Source organism: Dasypus novemcinctus, chromosome 8 (genome assembly GCF_030445035.2).
Source record: "Dasypus novemcinctus isolate mDasNov1 chromosome 8, mDasNov1.1.hap2, whole genome shotgun sequence".
In the NCBI taxonomy this organism is placed as follows: Eukaryota; Metazoa; Chordata; class Mammalia; order Cingulata; family Dasypodidae; genus Dasypus; species Dasypus novemcinctus.
The window spans coordinates 17,062,095-17,082,370 of NC_080680.1; the positions used below are offsets into that span (position 1 = coordinate 17,062,095).

General features: G+C 37.2%; 1 protein-coding gene across 10 annotated transcripts in view; it reads left to right on the forward strand.

Annotated features, from left to right (window-relative positions):
* Window positions 1-18,925, forward strand: part of LOC101431040 (zinc finger protein 157-like) — a 33,873-nt gene extending 14,948 nt beyond the window's left edge. For 3 of the 10 annotated variants that reach the window (XM_071216602.1, XM_058301500.2, XM_012522860.4), the window contains 2 exons: window positions 8,196-8,291; window positions 15,245-18,118. In XM_071216602.1, the coding sequence (XP_071072703.1) occupies window positions 8,196-8,291; window positions 15,245-16,698 (1,550 nt within the window). In that variant the 3' untranslated portion in view covers window positions 16,699-18,118. Of the gene's footprint in view, window positions 1-8,195; window positions 8,292-15,244 lie in introns of all 10 variants that reach the window. The other 7 variants (XM_012522856.4, XM_012522858.4, XM_012522859.4 and 4 more) reach the window with 6 other exon arrangements.
* The last annotated feature ends 1,351 nt before the right edge of the window (window positions 18,926-20,276 follow it).

Genomic DNA, 20,276 nt, shown 5'->3' on the forward strand with positions numbered 1-20,276 from the left:
ATCTCCACCCACTGATATAATACTATGACAAGATGAGCACTCACACCCTCCCTAGAAGCCTGCCCCAGGTGCACCCTGTGCCAAATGTTCCCCATCGAACACCCTAAACCAGTAACCCTTCCTTATATTGTCTAAAGAGTTTTCTCAACATTATAGTTTCAACTGCATATCCACCAATCTCTCATGTTCACCTGTTCCCCCTACAACTGCCCCCCCCCAATTCCACGGACCATCCAAACCATCCTTTGAACCCTAGCCACTGTCAAGCCTGCATAGCCCAACCAAATAGTATCCCTATACCCCCCGTCACATCCCTTCACTGCACAACTACTTACCTACACTTTATCATAGTTTTTGCCCACGTGGGCATTGGCCCACAACCTTCCCCCCTCCCCCATTTCCTGTAAGCCTATCTTCCAGACTCTTAATTCTGAGATGACTCGGTTTACTTAATTCATATCAGAGAGGTCATGTAGTAATTGCCCTTCAATGCCTGCTCAATATAAGGTCCTCAAGATTCATCCATGTTATCCTTTGTATTAGTACTGTATTCCTTCTTACAGGTGAGTAGTATTCCATTATATGTATATACCACATTTTGTTTATTCATTCATCTGTTGATGGACATTTTTGTTGATTCCAACTTTTAGCAGTAGTGAATAATGCCCCTATAAACATTAATGTGCATATTTCTGTTCTTGTCCTTGTTTTCAGTTCTTCTGGGTATATACTCAGCAGTGGAATTGCTGTGTTATGTGGCAAATCTATAGCTAATTTTTTGAGTAACTGCCAAACTGTCCTCCACAATGCTGGATCATTTTACATTCCCACCAGTTGTGGATGAAGGTTCCCATTCCTCCATATCCTCTCCAACACTTGTAATCCTCTGCTTTTTTAATAGCTACCAGTCTAATGGTTGTAAGATGGTATCTCCTTGTAGTTTTGATTTGCATTTCCCTAACAGCTAGTGATGTAAGCATTTTTTCATGTGTGTATTTCTTTGGAGAATTGTCTGTTCAAATCTCTGGCCCATTTTTTAAATGAGTTGTCTTTATTTTTGAGATATAGGATATCTTTATATATGCTGGATATTAGGCTCCTATCAGACATATGGTTACCAAATATTTTCTCCCTTTGAGTAGCCTGTTTTTTTTGCTTTCTTGACAAACTATTTTGAGGTGCAAAAGGTTTTAATTTTGAGGCAGTCTCATTTATCTATTTTTTCTTTCACTGTTCTTGCTTTGGGTGTTAAGTTCATGAAGCCATTTCCTATTACAAGGTCCTGTAGATCCTTCCCTACATTGCCTTCCAAGATCTTTATGGTCTTGGCTTTTATATTTAGATCTTTGCTCCATCTTGAGTTGATTTTTGTATAAGGTGTGAGATGGTGTTCCTCTCTCATTCTTTTGAATGCAGATATCCAGTTCTCCAAGGACCATTTGTCAAAGAGGCCATTCTCTCCCAGATGAGTTGTCTTGGTGGCCTTGTTGAATATCACATGATGAGTCTATATGCAAGGATATATATCAGAACTCTCAGTTCAGTTACATTGGTCATTATGTCTGTCCTTGTGCCAACACCATACAGTTTTGACCATTATGTTTTGTAGCATGTTTTAAAGTCAGGTAGTGTGATTCCTCCGATGTCACTTTTATATTTCAGTATGTCTCTTGCTATTCAGGGCCTCTTTCCCTTCCAAATAAATTTCATACTTAGTTTTTCCAGTTCTTTACAAGGTCTGTGTTGATTTTTATTGGGATTACATTAAATTTGTAGATTAGTTTGGGTAGGATAGACATCTTAATGATATCTAGTCTTCCTATCCATGAACAAAGAATGTTCTTCCAATTATTTAAGTCTTCTTTGATTTCCTTTAACAGTGCTGTGTAGTTTTCTGTGTATAAAGTTTATATCTTTAGTTAGATTCATTGCTAGGTATTTGATTCTTGTATTTACTACTGTAAACGGTATATTTTTCTTGATTTCCTCCTCAGAATGCTCATTATTGGTGTACAGAAATGCTGATTTTTGCACATTGATCTTCTAACCTGCAACTTTACTGAGCTCATTTATAAGTTCTAGAAGCTTTGTTGTACATTTATGAGGGCTTTTTATGTATAGGATCGTGTTGCCTGCAAATAGTGAAATTTTTACTTCTTCCTTTCCAATTTGGATGCCTGCTATATCTTTTCCTTGCTTCAGTGCTCAAGCAAGTACTTTTGACAAAATGTTAACTAGGAGCAATGATAGTGGGCATCCTTGTCTTTTTCCTGACCTAGAGGGAAAGATTTTCAGATTTCACCATTGTATATGATGTTAGCGCTGGGTTTTTCATATATACCCTTCCTTGTGTTCTGAAAGTTTCCTTCTATTCCTATCTTTTGCACTGTTTTTTATCAGGAAAGGATGCTGTATTTTGTCTAATGCTTTTCCTGCATCTATAGGTATGATAATGTGATTTTTTTCTTTCTATCTGTTTATGTGGTGTATTACTTTGATTGATTTTCTTATGTTGAACCATCCTTGCATACCAGGGATGAAACCCACTTGATCATGGTTTATAATTTGTTTGATGCCTTCTTGAATACCATTAGCAAACATTTTGTTGTGGATTTTAACATCTAGATTCATTAGAGAGATTTGTCTGTAATTTTCCTTTCTTGTGGTGTCTTTTTTAGGCTTTGGTATTAGACTAATGTTGGCCTCATAGAATGAGTTAGGCAGTGTTCCTTCTACTTCATTTTTTTGAAGAGTTTAAGCAAGATTGGTGTTAGTTCTTTCTGGAATGTTTGGTAGAATTTACCTGTGAAGCTGTCTGGTCCTGGACTTCTTAGTTGGGAAGTTTTTAATGACTGATTCTATCTCTTTACTTGTTATGGGTCTGTTGAGATCATCAGTTTTATGTGTTGCTTATGTGTTGCTAGGAATTTGTCCATTTCCTCTAAATTGTCCTTGATGGCAGTTTTTCAAAGTATCCTTTTATAATACTCTTTATTTCTGTGGGGTAAATGGTGATATCCCCTTCCTCATTTCTTATTTTGTGTATTTGAATCTTCTCTCTCTTTTTCTTTGTTAGTCTAGCTAAGGCTTTGTCAGTTTTATTGATCCTCTCAACAAATCAGCTCTGTTTTTTTTTTTCTAGTGCTTTCTTATTTTATATTTCATTTAGTTCTGCTCTGTTCTTTATTTCTTTATTTCTGCTTCCTGTGGGGTTAGTTTTTGTGTGTGTTTTTTTTTTTTTTACTAATTCCTACAAATGTGCGGTTAGGTCTTCGATTTTATCTCTTCTTTTTTGTTATATGAATTTATGGCTATGAATACCCCTGTCGGTACAGCTTTTGCTGCATCCCATAAGTTTGGATATGTTATGTTGTCATTTTCATTCTTTTCAAGGTATTTACTGATTTCTTTTTAGATTTCCTCCTTGACCCACTGTTTGTCTATGAGTGTGTTGCTTAACTTCCATAAATTTGTGCCTAATCTAGTTTTCTGGCTCTTGCAGATTTCCAGCTTCATTCCACTGTGGTCTGAGAAATTACTTTGTATGATTTCAGTCTTTCTGAATTCATTGAGACTTTCTCTGTGGCCTAGCATGTCATCAATCTGGGAGAAGGATCCATGTACCCTTGAGAAGAATGTATATCCCACTGTATTTGGGTGAGGTGTTTTGTATAACTCTTTTAGGGCCAGATCCTCTAATATATTATTCAAGGTCTTTGTTTCTTTATTGATTCTCTTTTGATATGTTCAGTCTAATGGTAATAATAGTGTATTGAAGTCCCCCACTATAATCATAGAGGCATCTGGCACCCGTGTTAGGTGCATAAAAGTATATGATTGTTCTTTCTTCTTGAAAGATTACTGCTTTTACTAATATATAGTGTCCGTCTTTGTCTCTCACAACAATTTTGCATTTAAGGTCTATTTTGTTCAATATTAATATAGCTACTCCTGTCCTTTTTTGTATATTTTTTGCTTGTAAGATTGTTTTCCTCGAATTCCTGGGTCTAAGATGGGTTTCTTGTAGACACCATATAGATCTGTCATATTTCCTTATCTGTTTTGCCAATCTGTGTCTCTTGACTGGTGAGTTTAATCCATTAACATTCAGTGTTATTACTCCCAAGGAATTATTTACATTAGCCATATTTTATTTGGTTTTTGTATGTCATATGTTGTTTTTCTTTCTCTTTTTGTTGTTTTAGTTTTTCATACACTCTCCTCCAACTCACTCTCTCCCATTTTTCCATTTAACCTGCAGAACTATCTTTAGTATTTCTTGAAGGGCAGGTTTCCTACTGGCATACTCTCTTAGTTGCTGTTTATCTGTGAATATTTTGAACTCTCTATCATTTTTGAATGCCAGCTTTGCTGGATAGAGAATTCTTGCCTGGAAATTTTTTTCTTTTAGTGCCTTGACTATGTCATACTACTGTCTTCTTGCCTCCATGCTTTCACAGGAGAAATCAGCACATAATCTTATTGAGCTTCCCTTGTATGTGATGGTTCTTTTCTGTTGCTGCCTTCAGTATTTTCTCCTTGTCTTGAGCATTGGATGAGTTGACAAGTACCTATCTTGGAGTAGGCCTGTTGGGGGTTATACTGTTTGGGGTGCCCTGTGCTTCCTGGACATGTACATCCATCTCCTTCAATAGGGTTGGGAAGTTTTCAGCCATTATTTACTCCAACACCCCTTCTGTCCCCTTTCTTTTCTCTTCTCCCAAGGGGATGCATGTGATGCATACGTGTTTCGTGTTGTCATTCAAAATAAATCCCTATGTCCCTGCTGGATTTTTTCTATCATTTTGTCTATCTGTTTGATTTCAGATGTGAGTTTTAGCAAGTCAACTAATTTAAATTATAAAACAAAAGCGAAGCTAATACAAGAATAATTTCTGTTTTCTCTTTCCTCAAGTATCAGCTAGATGTTTAATATCCCAATGGCTCAGTATTCTAAGAGGAGCCAGAAATTGAACTAGAGACCTTGTGTATTCAAGGCAGAAAGTCCTCCATCAAGCTAAACTTCCTAGTTGAGTTGATTAGCTCTTCAGAAAGCTATGGAGGGAGGAGTCCCTTTCCCTCCGGCAGGATTGCCTCTTTGCAATTGGATAAACTGCTGATTAGGAATCTGTCCTTCCCCCTTTTTATTCTGCTTTCTCTCCCAGAACAGCAGGACGCAATAGCCTGTGTGAGAGTTCCCTTTTGAAATAGAGATGGGACCCTGGTGACTTCATTCACAGCAGAAAAAAAATGACTCTATCTCTTTAAGAGCACTCACTCCTCTCAGGGAACCCTAAATATGCTCTTAGAAGTCTATTAAGTACTTCTTCCTGTCCCCCTCCCTTAGGGGAGTTGCACAGGACTAGGTAATTGCCTGACTCCACCTTCTCCCAGGTCAATTTTCCCTATCCCAGGGCTGTTAAATAAATCATACTGCCTCAGCAGATTCGCCTCTCCCCACTTCCTGGTTTCTCCTCGAGCCAGGTAGTGTGCTCCTCAAAGCTCAGAAAGGGACCAGACAATCAAACCTGCACACAGGCGATCCCTTTCCACCCTTCACCAGAACCCTCCCACTCTCAGAGTACACTGGGTGACCTGCTAGAGTCAGGGATTGCAGAGGCTTCCTGCCCTGAGGGTGGGTTTAGTTGTCCCACAGCTCCAACCCAAGGGCCAGAAACTCATGTTTTTATCTTGAGCAATCAGTTGTTTTATAACACTCTCTCCAGATCAATGCCCTGAATCCTCCTACTTTGTGGATTCCCAAAACAGTTCACTCAGGCAGGATTTTGCCCCCACTTAGCCATTTTTTGTGAGACAGATGATGAGTGTGCACTTAATCTGATGCTATCCTTCCCCTTCCTGTTTCTTAGTATGGCTTGTAATTTTTTGTTGGTGTCTAGGCATCTGTTTGTCTTGATGGGTTTATTCAATTGGTTAGCTTCTCTTTCTGATCTAGGATTTATTTTGTTGTTTTTGTGTGCATGGTAAGGTGTCACTTTGATGCTTTGTTCCTCTTGTTCTTTTTCCTTGCTGTTGTCTATATTCCCTTAAAAAAAAAGTAAGACCAGAGAAAAGGAAAGGGATAAGAAGAGAAAAGGAATAATATTATAAGAATAAAAAAGGAAGAAGAGAAACAGTATGGGACTAGGAAAATGAATGACTAACATGAGTGAAAATCGTAAGAATTACAGTGGAATAAGACTAAAACAGTGGAATAGAAGAAAATGAAAGAAGAAACAAAATAGAGAAAAATATGTAGACTGAATTAAAAGACCAGAATGATGGGGAGGGGAAAAAAGAAAAAAGGGAAAAAAAGAAAGTAAACAGTTTTAGAGAGAGAGAAATGAAAACAAAAAGAAATTGATACTAAACAAATATGGTGGAATGAAAGGAAAATAAAAGAAAGCAGAAAATAGAAAAATGACGGAAAGAAAATAAATAACATTGGTAGAAAAAATTGATAAAAGAAACAATTGGTAGGCAAAGAAGGGGACATACAACAAAGAAGAAAGAAAAGAGCTGGAAGTAAAAAAAAAAAAAAAGAAAACCAAGGAAAATCAGCCATCCCTTTTTGTCCCTAAGGAGTTTCTCAGGCTGCTGCTATTCATCAACCAAACACCCTGCAGCCTGCCCTCTGCAGGTGATGTACCAGGTTTCAGGGATTAACCTTAGGTTAATTAGGTTTCAGAAAGCTATTTACACCACTTTCACCAGGTATTTTAGAATTCTACAGTTTAGCTAGAGTCCCCCTGATTAAGCATTTGTCCCCGCCCCCTCTCTAATCTATGCCTGAGCAGATCACCCCTTCTTTACCCACCGCCCTGGGTTGGAGTCCAAGGGGACTCATCTGGCCAAACTCAATGCAAAGAAGCCACTCTCCACCCTCTGTTAGACTCCTCTTCCTCCCAGGGAATGCTCCCTCCCAGTAGGTTGGCAGTAGTGGTCCAAGAGCTTCTTGTCGTGAGGACATAGTATGTGTGATGTTTACAGCCATAGGGGCAAGCATCTCTGGGTTTTCCTTTGGCTTCTTTATCTTTCTGACACCCTCCTAAATAACTCAGAGCACCTTCCTGTTCTATATATAGCCAAAGCAGCTCCTTTAGATAGGACCCTGACTTCTGCTTTCTTTTGCGAGAAGAATCAGACTCTGCCTACCTAATTCAGTGCCATTTTCCTGGAAATGCCTAGAACATTTTCACCATTATTTCTTACGATGTTTGCTCCCATTCTCTTTTTTTTTCCTTCTGGAATCCCAGTCATACCTGTTTTGGACTGCTTAATGTTATCGCACAGGTCACCGATGCTGTTTATAAAGTTATGCATTTGCTGATGCCATTTATCTTTCTTAATGAGGTGTGTACTATTATTAATCCTCCCCAATGTTAGCTTCTTTGTTGGTTGGTTTGCTTTCTTTTTTCAAATATTTTATTTTTATATCTAGAATTTCAACTTGGAACTTTTTTCAACTTTTTCTTCTCATCAATTTCATGGTTTTCTCTACACTCTTAAATGTATGGAACATAATACCTTTATAGATGACCCTGACTGCTTATTTTATCCCGTGCATCATTTCTTATTCTGTTGGTATTGGTTAGTTTATCTCCTTGTTAAGACTCATCTATGCTTCTATTTAGAAATGGAAATCATTGATTCCCATGTTTGATGTTACAAATTTTACTTTTGTTGAGTTCTGGGTTTGTGATATTTTAAATACTTATGGAAAGCTTTACAATGCAATTAAAAGACAAGGAAGATCAGAAATATCCCATCTCTGCATACGCTTTGGTGACTTTTCAGCCTACTCCTTTCCAATAGTTGTTTCCCCATCCTCGGATAGTTTCTTCCCATGCATGCACAAAAAACTACCCAGCCAAAAAACGCAAGATTATGCAGATCTCTAAGATTCACTCTTTCAGTGAAACTCTTTCCTGTCTGGTATTTTACACACATTGTAGTTACCATGGCTTCCCTACACCAGCAATTCTGTCACCTCACTTACTGAGTCTTCTAGGCTCTATATCGGTAGTCCTTTATTTGCTATGGGAGCAGAATAAAATGTTTTTGGTTTTCAGTCCCCCACATAAATGTCAAAGGGCATGTTCAGAGTGCCGTTTCTGAAGCTTTGCCTTCCTTCAAATTCAATGACAGTGAAGCCCTGCATCCCACTGAAGTTCCAAATCATTTCCCATTTACAGGGTGCTGCTTTAGAAAACCACAGCTGATCTTCACGTTGGAACGAGGAGAAAACCTATGGTTGTTAGAGGAAGGATTTCTAAATAGGAGCCACGCAGGTAAGTTATTTATAACAACTAGAAGGGAATGGGGAAACTAAACCCCAAGTGACCAGTTAGGGGTGGGCCATTTGAAATATTTTTCAGCACTCTCATTGTAGAGTGCTTTACCTTAAGAAATTTAGAAATAAAATACTTAATAAAATGTGGAAGGAAGATCTAAAAAAAGAATGGAATGTAAGCATGGTGATTTCCCACACTGAAAATATGAAGGCTAAGTATATCATTTAAAACTGACAAATTTAAATGATGGGTATCTGTTCACAATAAAAGCATAAAAACTAATCAATGTTTTTAAACTAAATTGGGAGTTAAAGTATTAGAATGAGAGAGGAAACAAACTTCTATAGTGGAGCATTACTAAACACCATCTAAATAAATAGGTAACTTAAGAATTGCATAATATAATTATAAGGATAATTACTAGAGCCAATTATAACCTTCCTAATTTTTCTAAAATAAATAAACTTACAGAGCAAACTTACTAGAAATGTTTTATTTATTTATTTATTTTTTAAGATTTATTTATTTATTTAATTTCCCCCCCTCCCCTGGTTGTCTGTTCTTGGTGTCTGTTTGCTGCGTCTTGTTTCTTTGTCCGCTTCTGTTGTCCTCAGCGGCACGGGAAGTGTGGGCGGCGCCATTCCTGGGCAGGCTGCTCTTTCTTTTCACGCTGGGCGGCTTTCCTCACGGGCGCACTCCTTGTGCGTGGGGCTCCCCCACGCCGGGGACACCCTTGCGTGGCATGGCACTCCTTGCGCACATCAGCGCTGCGCATGGCCAGCTCCACACGGGTCAAGGAGGCCCGGGGTTTGAACCGCGGACCTCCCATATGGTAGACGGACGCCCTAACCACTGCGCCAAAGTCCGTTTCCCTGAAATGTTTTATTTAGAAACCTGTGAATGTTTTATAATTTGCAACTGGATCTCTCAGGACTCAACATATTTCGATATTAATGACTAAGATTTATTACAGTGAAAGGATACAAAACAAAATTGTTAAAAGGAAAAGGTGCAGAAGGAAACTATGTGTCAGAAGAAACTAGTCACAACCTTCCAAGTGTACTATCCCAGAGTAGTATCCAAGGAGATGTTAAATTAACTCAGGAACAAGTTGTGACTACATGCATCAAATATCCTCCAGGGGAGCATTTTAGAGACAAAGAGCCCATGAATTGGTTGATGTCTGGTTATGTAGGCACCCTGTGTCTAGCATCTACCACCCTTCCAGGTTCTTAGAAGGAAAATAGGTCTTTGGCAAAATCACATTATTTTTCCATTTTTGCGAAAGTGAGTCTTGCATCCATTCTGAGAATGTTGGAAACCTCCTGCAGTCTTCGTTATCTCCTGCAGTCTTCGTTACCGTTTGCCAGCCATGGGCCAGCCTCGCACAGAGGCTTTCCTAAGGACAGTAGTCTCAAACCTGCCATGTTAATTCATTTAGGCACATAAACCATGCAACACAGTGTACCTAAAGCAACACAAAAAAATCCAATCTATCAACTACGTTAAATGGATTAAAGTCACTTATTAAGAGAAAATCCTATTAGATTACATTAAGCAGATACACTTTAAGTATAATTGGAAAATTGAAATATAGTTGTGAAGTGTTAAACTAATAAACATAAAAATGATTCTGGGTTTATTTCTGTAACTTCTACTGTAGTTCTACTGTAGATTTAATTTGGGTCAGAAAAACAGATAAGAAAAAGGACATTTTGACCTGTGCTAAAGAAGGTGATTTTGGGAAGCGGACTTTGGCCCAGTGGTTAGGGCGTCCGTCTACCACATGGGAGGTCCGCGGTTCAAGCCCCGGGCCTCCTTGACCCGTGTGGAGCTGGCCCATGCGCAGTGCTGATGCACGCAAGGAGTGCCGTGCTACACAGGGGTGTCCCCCGCGTAGGGGAGCCCCACGCGCAAGGAGTGCACCCATAAGGAGAGCCGCCCAGCACGAAGGAGGGAGCAGCCTGCCGAGGAATGGTGCCGCCCACACTTCCCGTGCCGCTGATGACAACAGAAGCGGACAAAGAAACAAGACACAGCAAAAAGACACAGAAAACAGACAACCGGGGGAGGGGAGGGGAATTAAATAAATAAAAATAAATTTAAAAAAAAATCCAAATCTCTTAATGACAAATCTAAAGCAATTACTTAAAAAAAAAAAAAAAAGACGATTTTAAAATGAGGTGTGAAAGTTATGTATACTTATACGCTAAATTAATTATGATCAAGTTTCTCAAAATAAGAAACTACCAGAAATAAGGAGAAAGACAATTAACAGAGTAGGTCTCCAAATATACTAATTTCATACCAGTCAGTAAACAAAACCTGAGATTCCAAAATAGTGCTTGGCAGGCTATGGTCTTAAGGTAAAATTTAGTATAATGAAAGACTTGCAGTATATCGATAAAGTTGTTTGAGAGGCATTAAACTAAACCGAAGTAGAGGAATATAGCACATTTAGTTTGGAATACTCTGTTAAAAAGATCTCAGTTCTCTCCAGTGTGTTTATATGTTCAATATATTACAAAACAAAATCCCAGTTTTGGTAATATATTGAAACCTGGAAAAACTGATTCTGAAATTTATGTGGAAATGCAAAGGTCCCAAAATTTTTCAACGGTGTTTGAAAAAGTACAAGAATGAGTTGGGAGGACTTTCTGTCCTAGATATGGAGGTATATTATAAAGCTATTATAACCAATATGAACAGGTACAGTGTAGAGATAATTATATAGACCACACAATTGAAAGCACAGAAACAAACACATGCTTTAATAATATTTGATTTATAAAAAAAGTTAGACTGCAGGGTACAGCAAAGCCATTAATGTGAAAAATGGCATTGTGCCTCTCCTTTGCAGGATACCAGAAACTTTAATTTGAGTGTATTAAAGACTAAGAATTTTATCAGATATTTTGGAAGAAAATATATGAGAACACTTTTATTACATTTGATAAGGAACAATTTAAGACCAAATATCTTTTATTATATGAGAAAACACAGAATAACTGACATATAATGAAATTCAGAATTTTTGTCATACAGTGTGAAAGGTCAAGGTACAATATAGTAGCATCTATTTGTAATAGTAAAGCCAAGGCAGTGCTAGTATTCAACTTATATAATGAACTTCTACAAATCTATGTGGGAAAAGCAGGCAGTCCAGCATAAACGTAGGGAAAAATCTTATTAAAAGAGCTTCCTCAATGGAATTTCACGTGTTCAGTAAACATGAGAAAAGGTATTTAACATGATTAGTTATAAAAGAAATGTAAAAGGAAACTGTACAATGACAACCACTGCACAGTTGTTTATAAGATAGCAGAAATGAAGAGTCTGCGAGCATCAGGCATTGATGAGGATGTGGAGGAGCATCAGAGACTCCCATCAGTGCAGTGGATTTCAAACTGCTTTAAACACTTGTGAAATCAGTGGGCATTATTGAGTGAAGGCAAAGGCCTGTGTATCCCATATCGGGGAACTTTAGTCCTTTCTTTATATACCCTTGAGAAAGGTGTGCTGCTCTGCTTCAGGAAGCATGTTAGCCTTTTGTTCCAAAATGGAAACAAGCCTAATGCCCAACCAACAATTGAGGAGGGAAATAAATTGTGGTAGTTTGTTGAAAGTAATAACATTCCAACAATGAATAGTAAGCTCTTTTTTTCCATGTATATGAAGCAACTGGTAAAAGAGAAATGTACTTATTTTTGTAATGCATACTGCAAACTACAATGAGAAGTGAGAAAAGTGACTTGTAAGCATAAAGGATGTTTTGCCCAGGAAGGAATACCTGGGATTTCTCATAGCTAGTCATTTTCTTTTTCTTTATCTTAATGGTGGTAGGATTACTACCATGTACTTTTCTTGTACCTTTTTTCTATTGCAACATGTCCTGTGCCTTCAGGGATCTCTTCTGGAATGTATCATCCCTTTGTTCTCAGTATAGTAAAAATAAAAACTTCATTTTCTCTCATGAATGAAAATCCTCTGTCCTTCCCACTCCCTCTTTGTTTTCCTCTTTTATGTTTCTTCCATAAGGGACAGCCATAAAGGCCCTTTAAATTTTTTAATCTCTTTATCTCTATCATTTCTTACCTATGTCTCAATGGTTCCTCATCTTAGTTCTCTTTGGTACAAGATTTTTTATTTTTACTTGTAAGTTAATTACTGTCTACCTGTATTACTCAACACTAGAGTCCTGCTCTCTCTTGCCTTGTTTTTCTCCTTCCTAATTAGTATTTTATCTTTTATAATGAAACCAGTTGATCTTGCCATAGTCTGACAAATAAACCTATGTTTGCCCCTTTTTATTACTATACGGTCTTACAATTCTTAAATTTCATTTGCTCCATAAGCACATCTTTTATTATCAGATTTATATCTTTCCTTAGCCTGTGTTTGTATCTTAAATGTCACATATGACCGTTTCCCTATGTCATACTTCTCATTTATGTATGTTTCCCTATATCAATTTTGAAATGCTTTCCTTCAAGAAATTCCTTAATGTGCCTGACACATGGGAAAAGCTTCTTTTTGTCATATTTATTATTACTCATTTTATATTTTGGTTCAGATTCTCAATCCTTCTTTAAAATTATCTTTATATACTTTAGCCAGTATTTCATTCTTCGTTTTTAAATTCTTAACCCACTTGATAGAATCAAAAGGAAATGAGAGTTATTCACATATTCTATGCCACATAGTATACAATTATTAAATTTTCTCCTTTCCACAGAAAGGAATGGTCTATGATTTTTGTCTTCCCTATTCTGATATCTAAGATATTATCAATAATTGATAATTATATTGTGGATTAACCCATAGCCAGGTGGAGAGAAGATTTCATATTTATTCATTCAGAAACATTATCCCTACATGCAAATGCCCAGGACCCATTTCTAGACTTTTTAAAAAACATTTATTTATTTATCCTCCCTCCCCTAACTGTTGCCTGCTCTCTGTGTCCATTTTCTGTGTGTACTTCTGTGTCTGTTTGTATTCTCTTTAAGTGGCTCTAGGAAACGATCCTGGGACATTTCAGAGAGGTGATCGTTTCCTTACACCACCTTAACTCCCTTATCTGCTGCATCTCCTATTATTTCTTCTCTGTGTCTCTTTTTGTTGCATCATCTTGCTGCACCAGCTCTCTGCATGGGTCAGCACTTGTGTGTCGGGCGGCATTCCCGAGCATGGCAGCACTCCTGCACAGGGTGGCACTCCTGTGTGGGGCAATACTATGCATGGGCCAGCACTCTGCACGGGCCAGCACTCCACAGGGGTCAGCTCACCACACGTGGCGTGTGTACCTTCACCAGGAGGCCCTGGTCTTCGAACCCTGGACCTCCTATATGATACACAGAAGTCCAATTGCTTGAGCTACATCCGCTTCCCTTTAGACCTTTTGAAGCATTAGTTTGCACTAGGTTTGAGCCTTATGTTTAAAGGACTGTCTGAGTAATTATATAGCTCACTTCTTTTTAAGAATCACTGATTTCGTTTATATTACACATGGATACAATTAAATCAGAATGAGGATTGTGTGCTGGACAGGAGAGCAAAGCTGCATCAAATACATTTTATATCATATATGTTGCTATTGAATAGAAGGTAGATCACTCTTTAAGATATAGCCATTGGAAAATGCTACCCTTTTTACTGTGGACATGCCATCAGTTTTAAGTGTGTGTTGAGTTCAGTGATGGTAATTTGTTTGAAATTCTTGTGTGCCATATACCTATGTTCTCTCCTTTCACCATTGTTAAAAATGAAGGATAAAGACAGTAATTATTTTTAGATTTTAAAACAAATGGTGCTTAAATCAGTGGGAAGATCTAAGAAGGCTCTTTTAAAAATTTATTTTTAAACCTTTGGGAAAATAGCTTTGATCTGAAGGGTATTTAGATTCTGAGTAGTTCCAAAACTGGCATGCAGGATAATTAAAGAAATAATATGGATGTCATATTGTTGTAAATCATCCATTTGGTGGGGACCAATAGTCTGTCAGTGCTGGAGCACAAAATACTGTGGATTAGTGGAATGGTAGTTTGAACACATTATGTGCATGCAGTTCGCATAGAACTTTCTTTTTCAGAATAATGTCTCTTAAATACTCTGTTAGTGCCTAAGGAGTGGAATCAAGGCCTTAGAATGTTTTAAGTATAGGCCTGACATTTTGTTGCATGGAATGTGGGTTTCAGAATGGTTGCAGTAGCAGTAAAATAATCTCAATAAATTTATGATATGTAAATTTGGAAGCTATTTCTAAAATTTCTTGTATCAAATTAACACATATGATCCTTAAGGTTCTCACAGCCATTGAAAAGTATATATGTTGAAAAGGACATGATAGTTGAATTAAGGATTGGACATGAGCAAAATTGATTTTTGAAAAATGAAAAAGGAAATTGAAAGGAAGAATAAGATTTAATGGTCCAGTCACTGAATCCCCATGTTATAAATGACTCTGGTGTCTGATATAATAAAGCCAGGATAGAGCAGGGCAGGCAAAAAAGTGATTTACCGTCATCAGTTTTACACTTCCATTTTATATGTTTGTGTTCCTGTGAATGATGGTATAGGAAGAATTAAATAACAACCTAGACATGAGGAAATTCATGCTGTTATTAAATATATAGGTGTTCACGTGTTGAATAGAACAACAGAAATGCCAATGGAAGCATTTTGAGAATTATATTTTAAAATGCAAAATATATATATAGTATGCATTCGAAATTTTTTTGTGACTATTGCTACTATATAAAGGTTTTCTTGTGCATGTTTTTAATAATAAAAGTGAATCTAGGAAATAATCATTTGGAATTACTTTTGTATTGGGAGACTGAGCAAAAAATGAAAGAATCAAATGGATATTAGGTCATATGTATATAAGTTCCACTCCATAAAGAGTGTGTTAAGCATCATGAAGTATTTTTAATTTTCTGATTTTTTAGGACAGTGCCAACATATGGAACCCATAGAGAAGAGCTCTGAAAACCAAGGCAAACACTGGTGGCAAGTTTTATTTACAAAGAAAATATTGACTAGAGAGCCAGAGAAACCGTATAAATGTGATGAATGTACAAAAGCTTTCAGTGCAAATTCTGGTCTAAGAATCCATCAGAGAACTCACACAGGGGTGAGACTCTTCGAATGCAATGCATGTGGGAAATCTTTCAAGTATAACTCATTCCTCATACGGCATCAGAAAATTCACACTGGGGAGAAACCCTATAAATGTGATGGATGTGCAAAAGCTTTCCGTGAAAAGTCAGGTCTAAGAATCCACCAGAGAACTCACACAGGTGAGAGACCCTTTGAATGCAGTGAATGTGGGAAATATTTCAGATTTAACTCAGTCCTCATAATGCATCAGAGAACTCACACTGGGGCAAAACCCTATAAATGTGATGAATGTGGGAAATCTTTTAGGCAGGTATCAACCCTCAGAGACCATCAGAGAACTCACTCTGGTGAGAAGCCTCATAAATGTGATGAATGTGGGAAATCTTTTCGGCAGGCGTCAAACCTCAGAGGACATCAGAGAACACACACTGGGGAGAAACCCCATAAATGTGATGAATGTGGAAAATCTTTTAGGGAGATATCAAGCCTCAGAGGACATCAGAGAACTCACACTGGGGAGAAACCCTATGAATGTAATGAATGTGGAAAGTCTTTCAGGAACAAATCAAATCTCAGAGTACATCAGAGAACTCACATGGGGGAGAAACCCTTAGAATGCAATGAATGTGGGAAATTGTTCAACTATAAGTCACTCCTCTTATTCCATGAGAGAACCCACACTGGGGAGAAACCCTATAAATGTGATGTATGTGGGAAGTCTTACATGCAGAAATATATTCTCAAAGGACATCAGAGAACCCACACTGGAGAGAAACCCTATAAATGTGATGTATGTGGGAAGTCTTTTATGCAGAAACATATTCTCAAAGGACATCAGAAAATTCACACTGGGGAGAAACCCTATAAATGTGATGTATGTGGAAAGTCTTATACGAAGAAATATATTCTCCAAACACATCAGAGAACTCATACTGAGGAGAAACCCCATGAATGTAATGAATGTGGAAAGCGTTTCAGCAATAAATCAACTCTCACAGTACATCAGAGTACCCACACTGGGGAGAAATCCTATAAATGTGATGAATGTGGGAAGTCTTATGCATATAAACATATTCTCAAAAGTCATCAGAGAACTCACACAGGGAAAAACCCTACAAATCCAAAGAATTTGCAAAGTCTTTCAGGGATAAGACAGATCTCAGAGGATGTGAAAAAACTCACACAGGAGAAACCCTTAGAATGCAATGAATGTGGGAAATCTTTCAACTGTAAGTCAACCCTCATAAGACATCAGAGAATTCACAGGAGAGAAGCCCTGTAATTGTAATCAATGTGAAGAGTCTTATGGCCAGAAATCAGTATGTAGAGTACATCAGAGAATCCACACTGGGGGAAACCCTATAATTGTAATATGTGTGAAGAATCTTTCCGATAGAAATCAGTCCTTAGGGTACATCAGAAAGCTCACACCAGAGAGAAACCATATAAATACAAATAATGTGCAAAGTCTTTCAGAGATAAATCTCGGAGGATAACAGACAACTCACATAGGGTAGAAACCCTAGAAATGAATTTTATGTGGGAAATCTTTTAGACATAAGTAAAAACTCATAGTACATCATACAACCGACACAGTGGAGACCATACAAAAAGGATGAATGTTGCAAAACTTTCTGCCATATATCAAGCTTTAGAGATCATCAGAAATCCTATGCAGGAGATTAAACATGAATGTAAATAGTATGGAAAAGATCCAGCTGGAAAGAAACCCTATGACAATTAAATGTGGAAGATCCTCTACAAAATATCAACCTTCATTAAATATTGGAGATCTTTCAAAGGGAGAAATTCTTGAAATTTATTTTATATGGAAAGTATTTCAGTGAGAATATTATCTGCATTGGATAGCAGAGAATTAACCCAAAACAGAAACTCTGTAAAGATGTTAATATGGGAAATATTGTGTGAATTCAGCCTTTAGTACATTCACAGGAGTTTTTGGAAAAAATCTGAGCAAGTAATAATCCAAGCACTTTGTGCAATGATTTATGGATGGATTATGCAGTTATTATGCATGGAGTTATGACTCCATGATCAGAGAAATTACCCACTGAGAATACCTAAAATGTAATGAATGGGTGGTAACTCTAAGCCAAAATCCAAATTTCTCAGTACAGTGAAAATGTGTTGAATGTGGATTTTTTAGTATATCAAAACACACAAGACAACTCTATGATGTTAGTGGGTAAGGAAAATCCTTTATTTTATCAGTACTCATTTTCACTTATGTCGGGATAGTCCCCAAATATTATACAGTGACTTTTATTTGTGGTACAGTAACCATTTACTCTTTTACCTTGTGGCACACCAAGTCTTACTTTCCCAACCCCTCTTTCATCCCAGTGGGATAATGCCAACTAACTTCTGACTCATGGACTGTAGTAATCAGTGACGTCTCATTAAAGATATCTCTCAAGATTTCAATGACTTCCGTGTCCCTTGTCAAAACAGAAGAGTGATTATTCCCTGGGAAATCATTGGACTCTTGCCTTCATAGAGAGTACAACATGGGAGGAGTCAACATCAGAGTGACGCTGAAACAAGAGTTTTCTCCTCCATGTCCACAGGTGGACTCAGTGAGTATGATGAGGAAATAAAATTATTTCTGATCAACTTCTGCAGGTTTATGTGTACTTCTCACTGACCTATACTCACCTTGGTTAATAAAACGTATAAATAGACTTCTGTGAGACATGTGAACTCCATATATACCCAAAAATTCACACAATACAAACCCCTGGCAAAACCCTAAATATTGTTCCAGAATTAGCCTTTGTTATGACTCAGATAACTATCTTTGGAGAAATCTATTTAAACACATAAGAATTCGATTACCAAAAAAAGAAATAATATGTCCTTGCATATCTGTTCATTGAGTTTTAAATACGTGAAAGTTTTCAACTAATGGTCAAATGGTATTACCACAATTTTTTCTAGAAGAAGTATGAAGTATCTATAAATGGGAGAAATGTAAAAATCCTTACAAGAAATTACTATCAAAACTCTTGTTTTACATGTCTTATCAACATTTTTATTGAAATATAACCATATTGATTCATAGTATTCAGTAGAATAAGAACCTTTTTAATAAGATCAAGAAATAAATTACATACTCTGAAGTAAGCAGCATTGAATGTGAATATTATCTGCATTTTCTACTGTTAATGTATACGAGTATGTCCATGTGCATACCACTAAAATGTATTTGACAAGTATTAGAATTCAACATCTTCATAATAAGATTTCGTATGCCTTGCTTAGTAACTCTTCTCACACCTGCAACAATTTGACATATGTATATTAACCAGTAAACCTTCACAGGAAATGTCTGAAAGTTTAAAAGTGCCATATTTCATTCTCTTTCTACTGGTGCCTTCTAATGTATGCACTGGAAAGGCTATTGTCATTGACTTTTTCTTTCCCAAAAAGCTGAACAGCATTTTTATATATTTTTTCTGGTTTCAAAAGTAAAGATTCAAAATTGTCAAGCTTTCTTAGTTGTGTAAAAAAATCCAACACTTAATTGGATTAAAATGTCCCATTCCTTCGTTCCCTGTTTTTTTTGTCAAAATAGTCAAGTGGGCTTAACTGAGCTTTCAGTATCATACTCGAGTGAATCTTCTTCCAAGTTAATTCATATTTATAAACCCAGTTCTCTGCAGCTATAGGTCTGAAGTTTGCCATCCTGGCTGTCAGCCATTGGCTCACCTCAGCTACTTGAGGCCACCTATGTTCATAATGTGGGGCTCCCATCTTCAGTGCTGCTGTGCATATCTATTTTTTATGTTTCCAAATCTCTATGACTTACCCTTTTTCCATCAGGCATAGCAATGCTCTCTATTTTTAAGGGCTTATGTGAGTCAATGAAACCCACATGGAAAATCTTATGTTAAGGTCAATTGTGCCATATTACATAATCATGGAACTGATTACTCATATTCACATGTGCTAGGAATCAGTGCAGGCCATGTTTGGGGTTATTTTAGATTTCTACATAACACAACACTCTGCCTGTAAGAGCCTTTTCACAGTTCCTCCATTCTCCTCTAATACTGTCTTAGAGGGCTGGAATCTGAGGAGATAGGGAAGATTTCTGGACTGCAAACTGCCATCATATGGCATTTGTAATGTATATGACAACCCTTCAGTGCCTGTGAGAGGTAGGGCTACTACATTGTTTTCCAGAGACAGTCCTAAGGACTTCTGCTGGATCAGTTTTTGCTGAGGGTGTCATTTGCTACCAGCTAACATGTTGACTTCAGCAGGCTTCATGGCAGAAGCTATTATTCACTATCAAGAAATAAAGACCTTGATATAGCACCATTGTGCTTGTATCTAAGAAAATTCCTCCTTTGTGTATGATCAGTGAGGGGATTATATAGTTACATATTTTTTTTATTTCTAACCATTAGAATACCCTGGTATAATAGATGCAGATATGATCCAGTGATGAATTTTTAAATTATTGCATGACACTTTTTTTTATAATACACTTTTTTATTTTTTTAAGATAATTAGATTACATAAATGTTGCATAAAAAACATGGGGGATTCCCATATGCTCCGCTCCCTCCCTTTTGCACATTTTGGAGCATTGTCACTAAGCGTGGATTATAGTGTACACTGTCATTTATACTCTCTCCCGCACAATTTTGTAAGTTATGACAGCATATATAATGGCCTGTATCTGTCATTTCAGTGTCATTCTTGATGATTCCCAAGTCTGGAAAATGCCCCCTATATCACAACTGTTTTTCCTGTCCCTCCCCTGGAAACTTACAGTGGCCACTGTCTCCACATCAATGATAACAGTTCCTCCATGGCTAGAATAAAATTAGA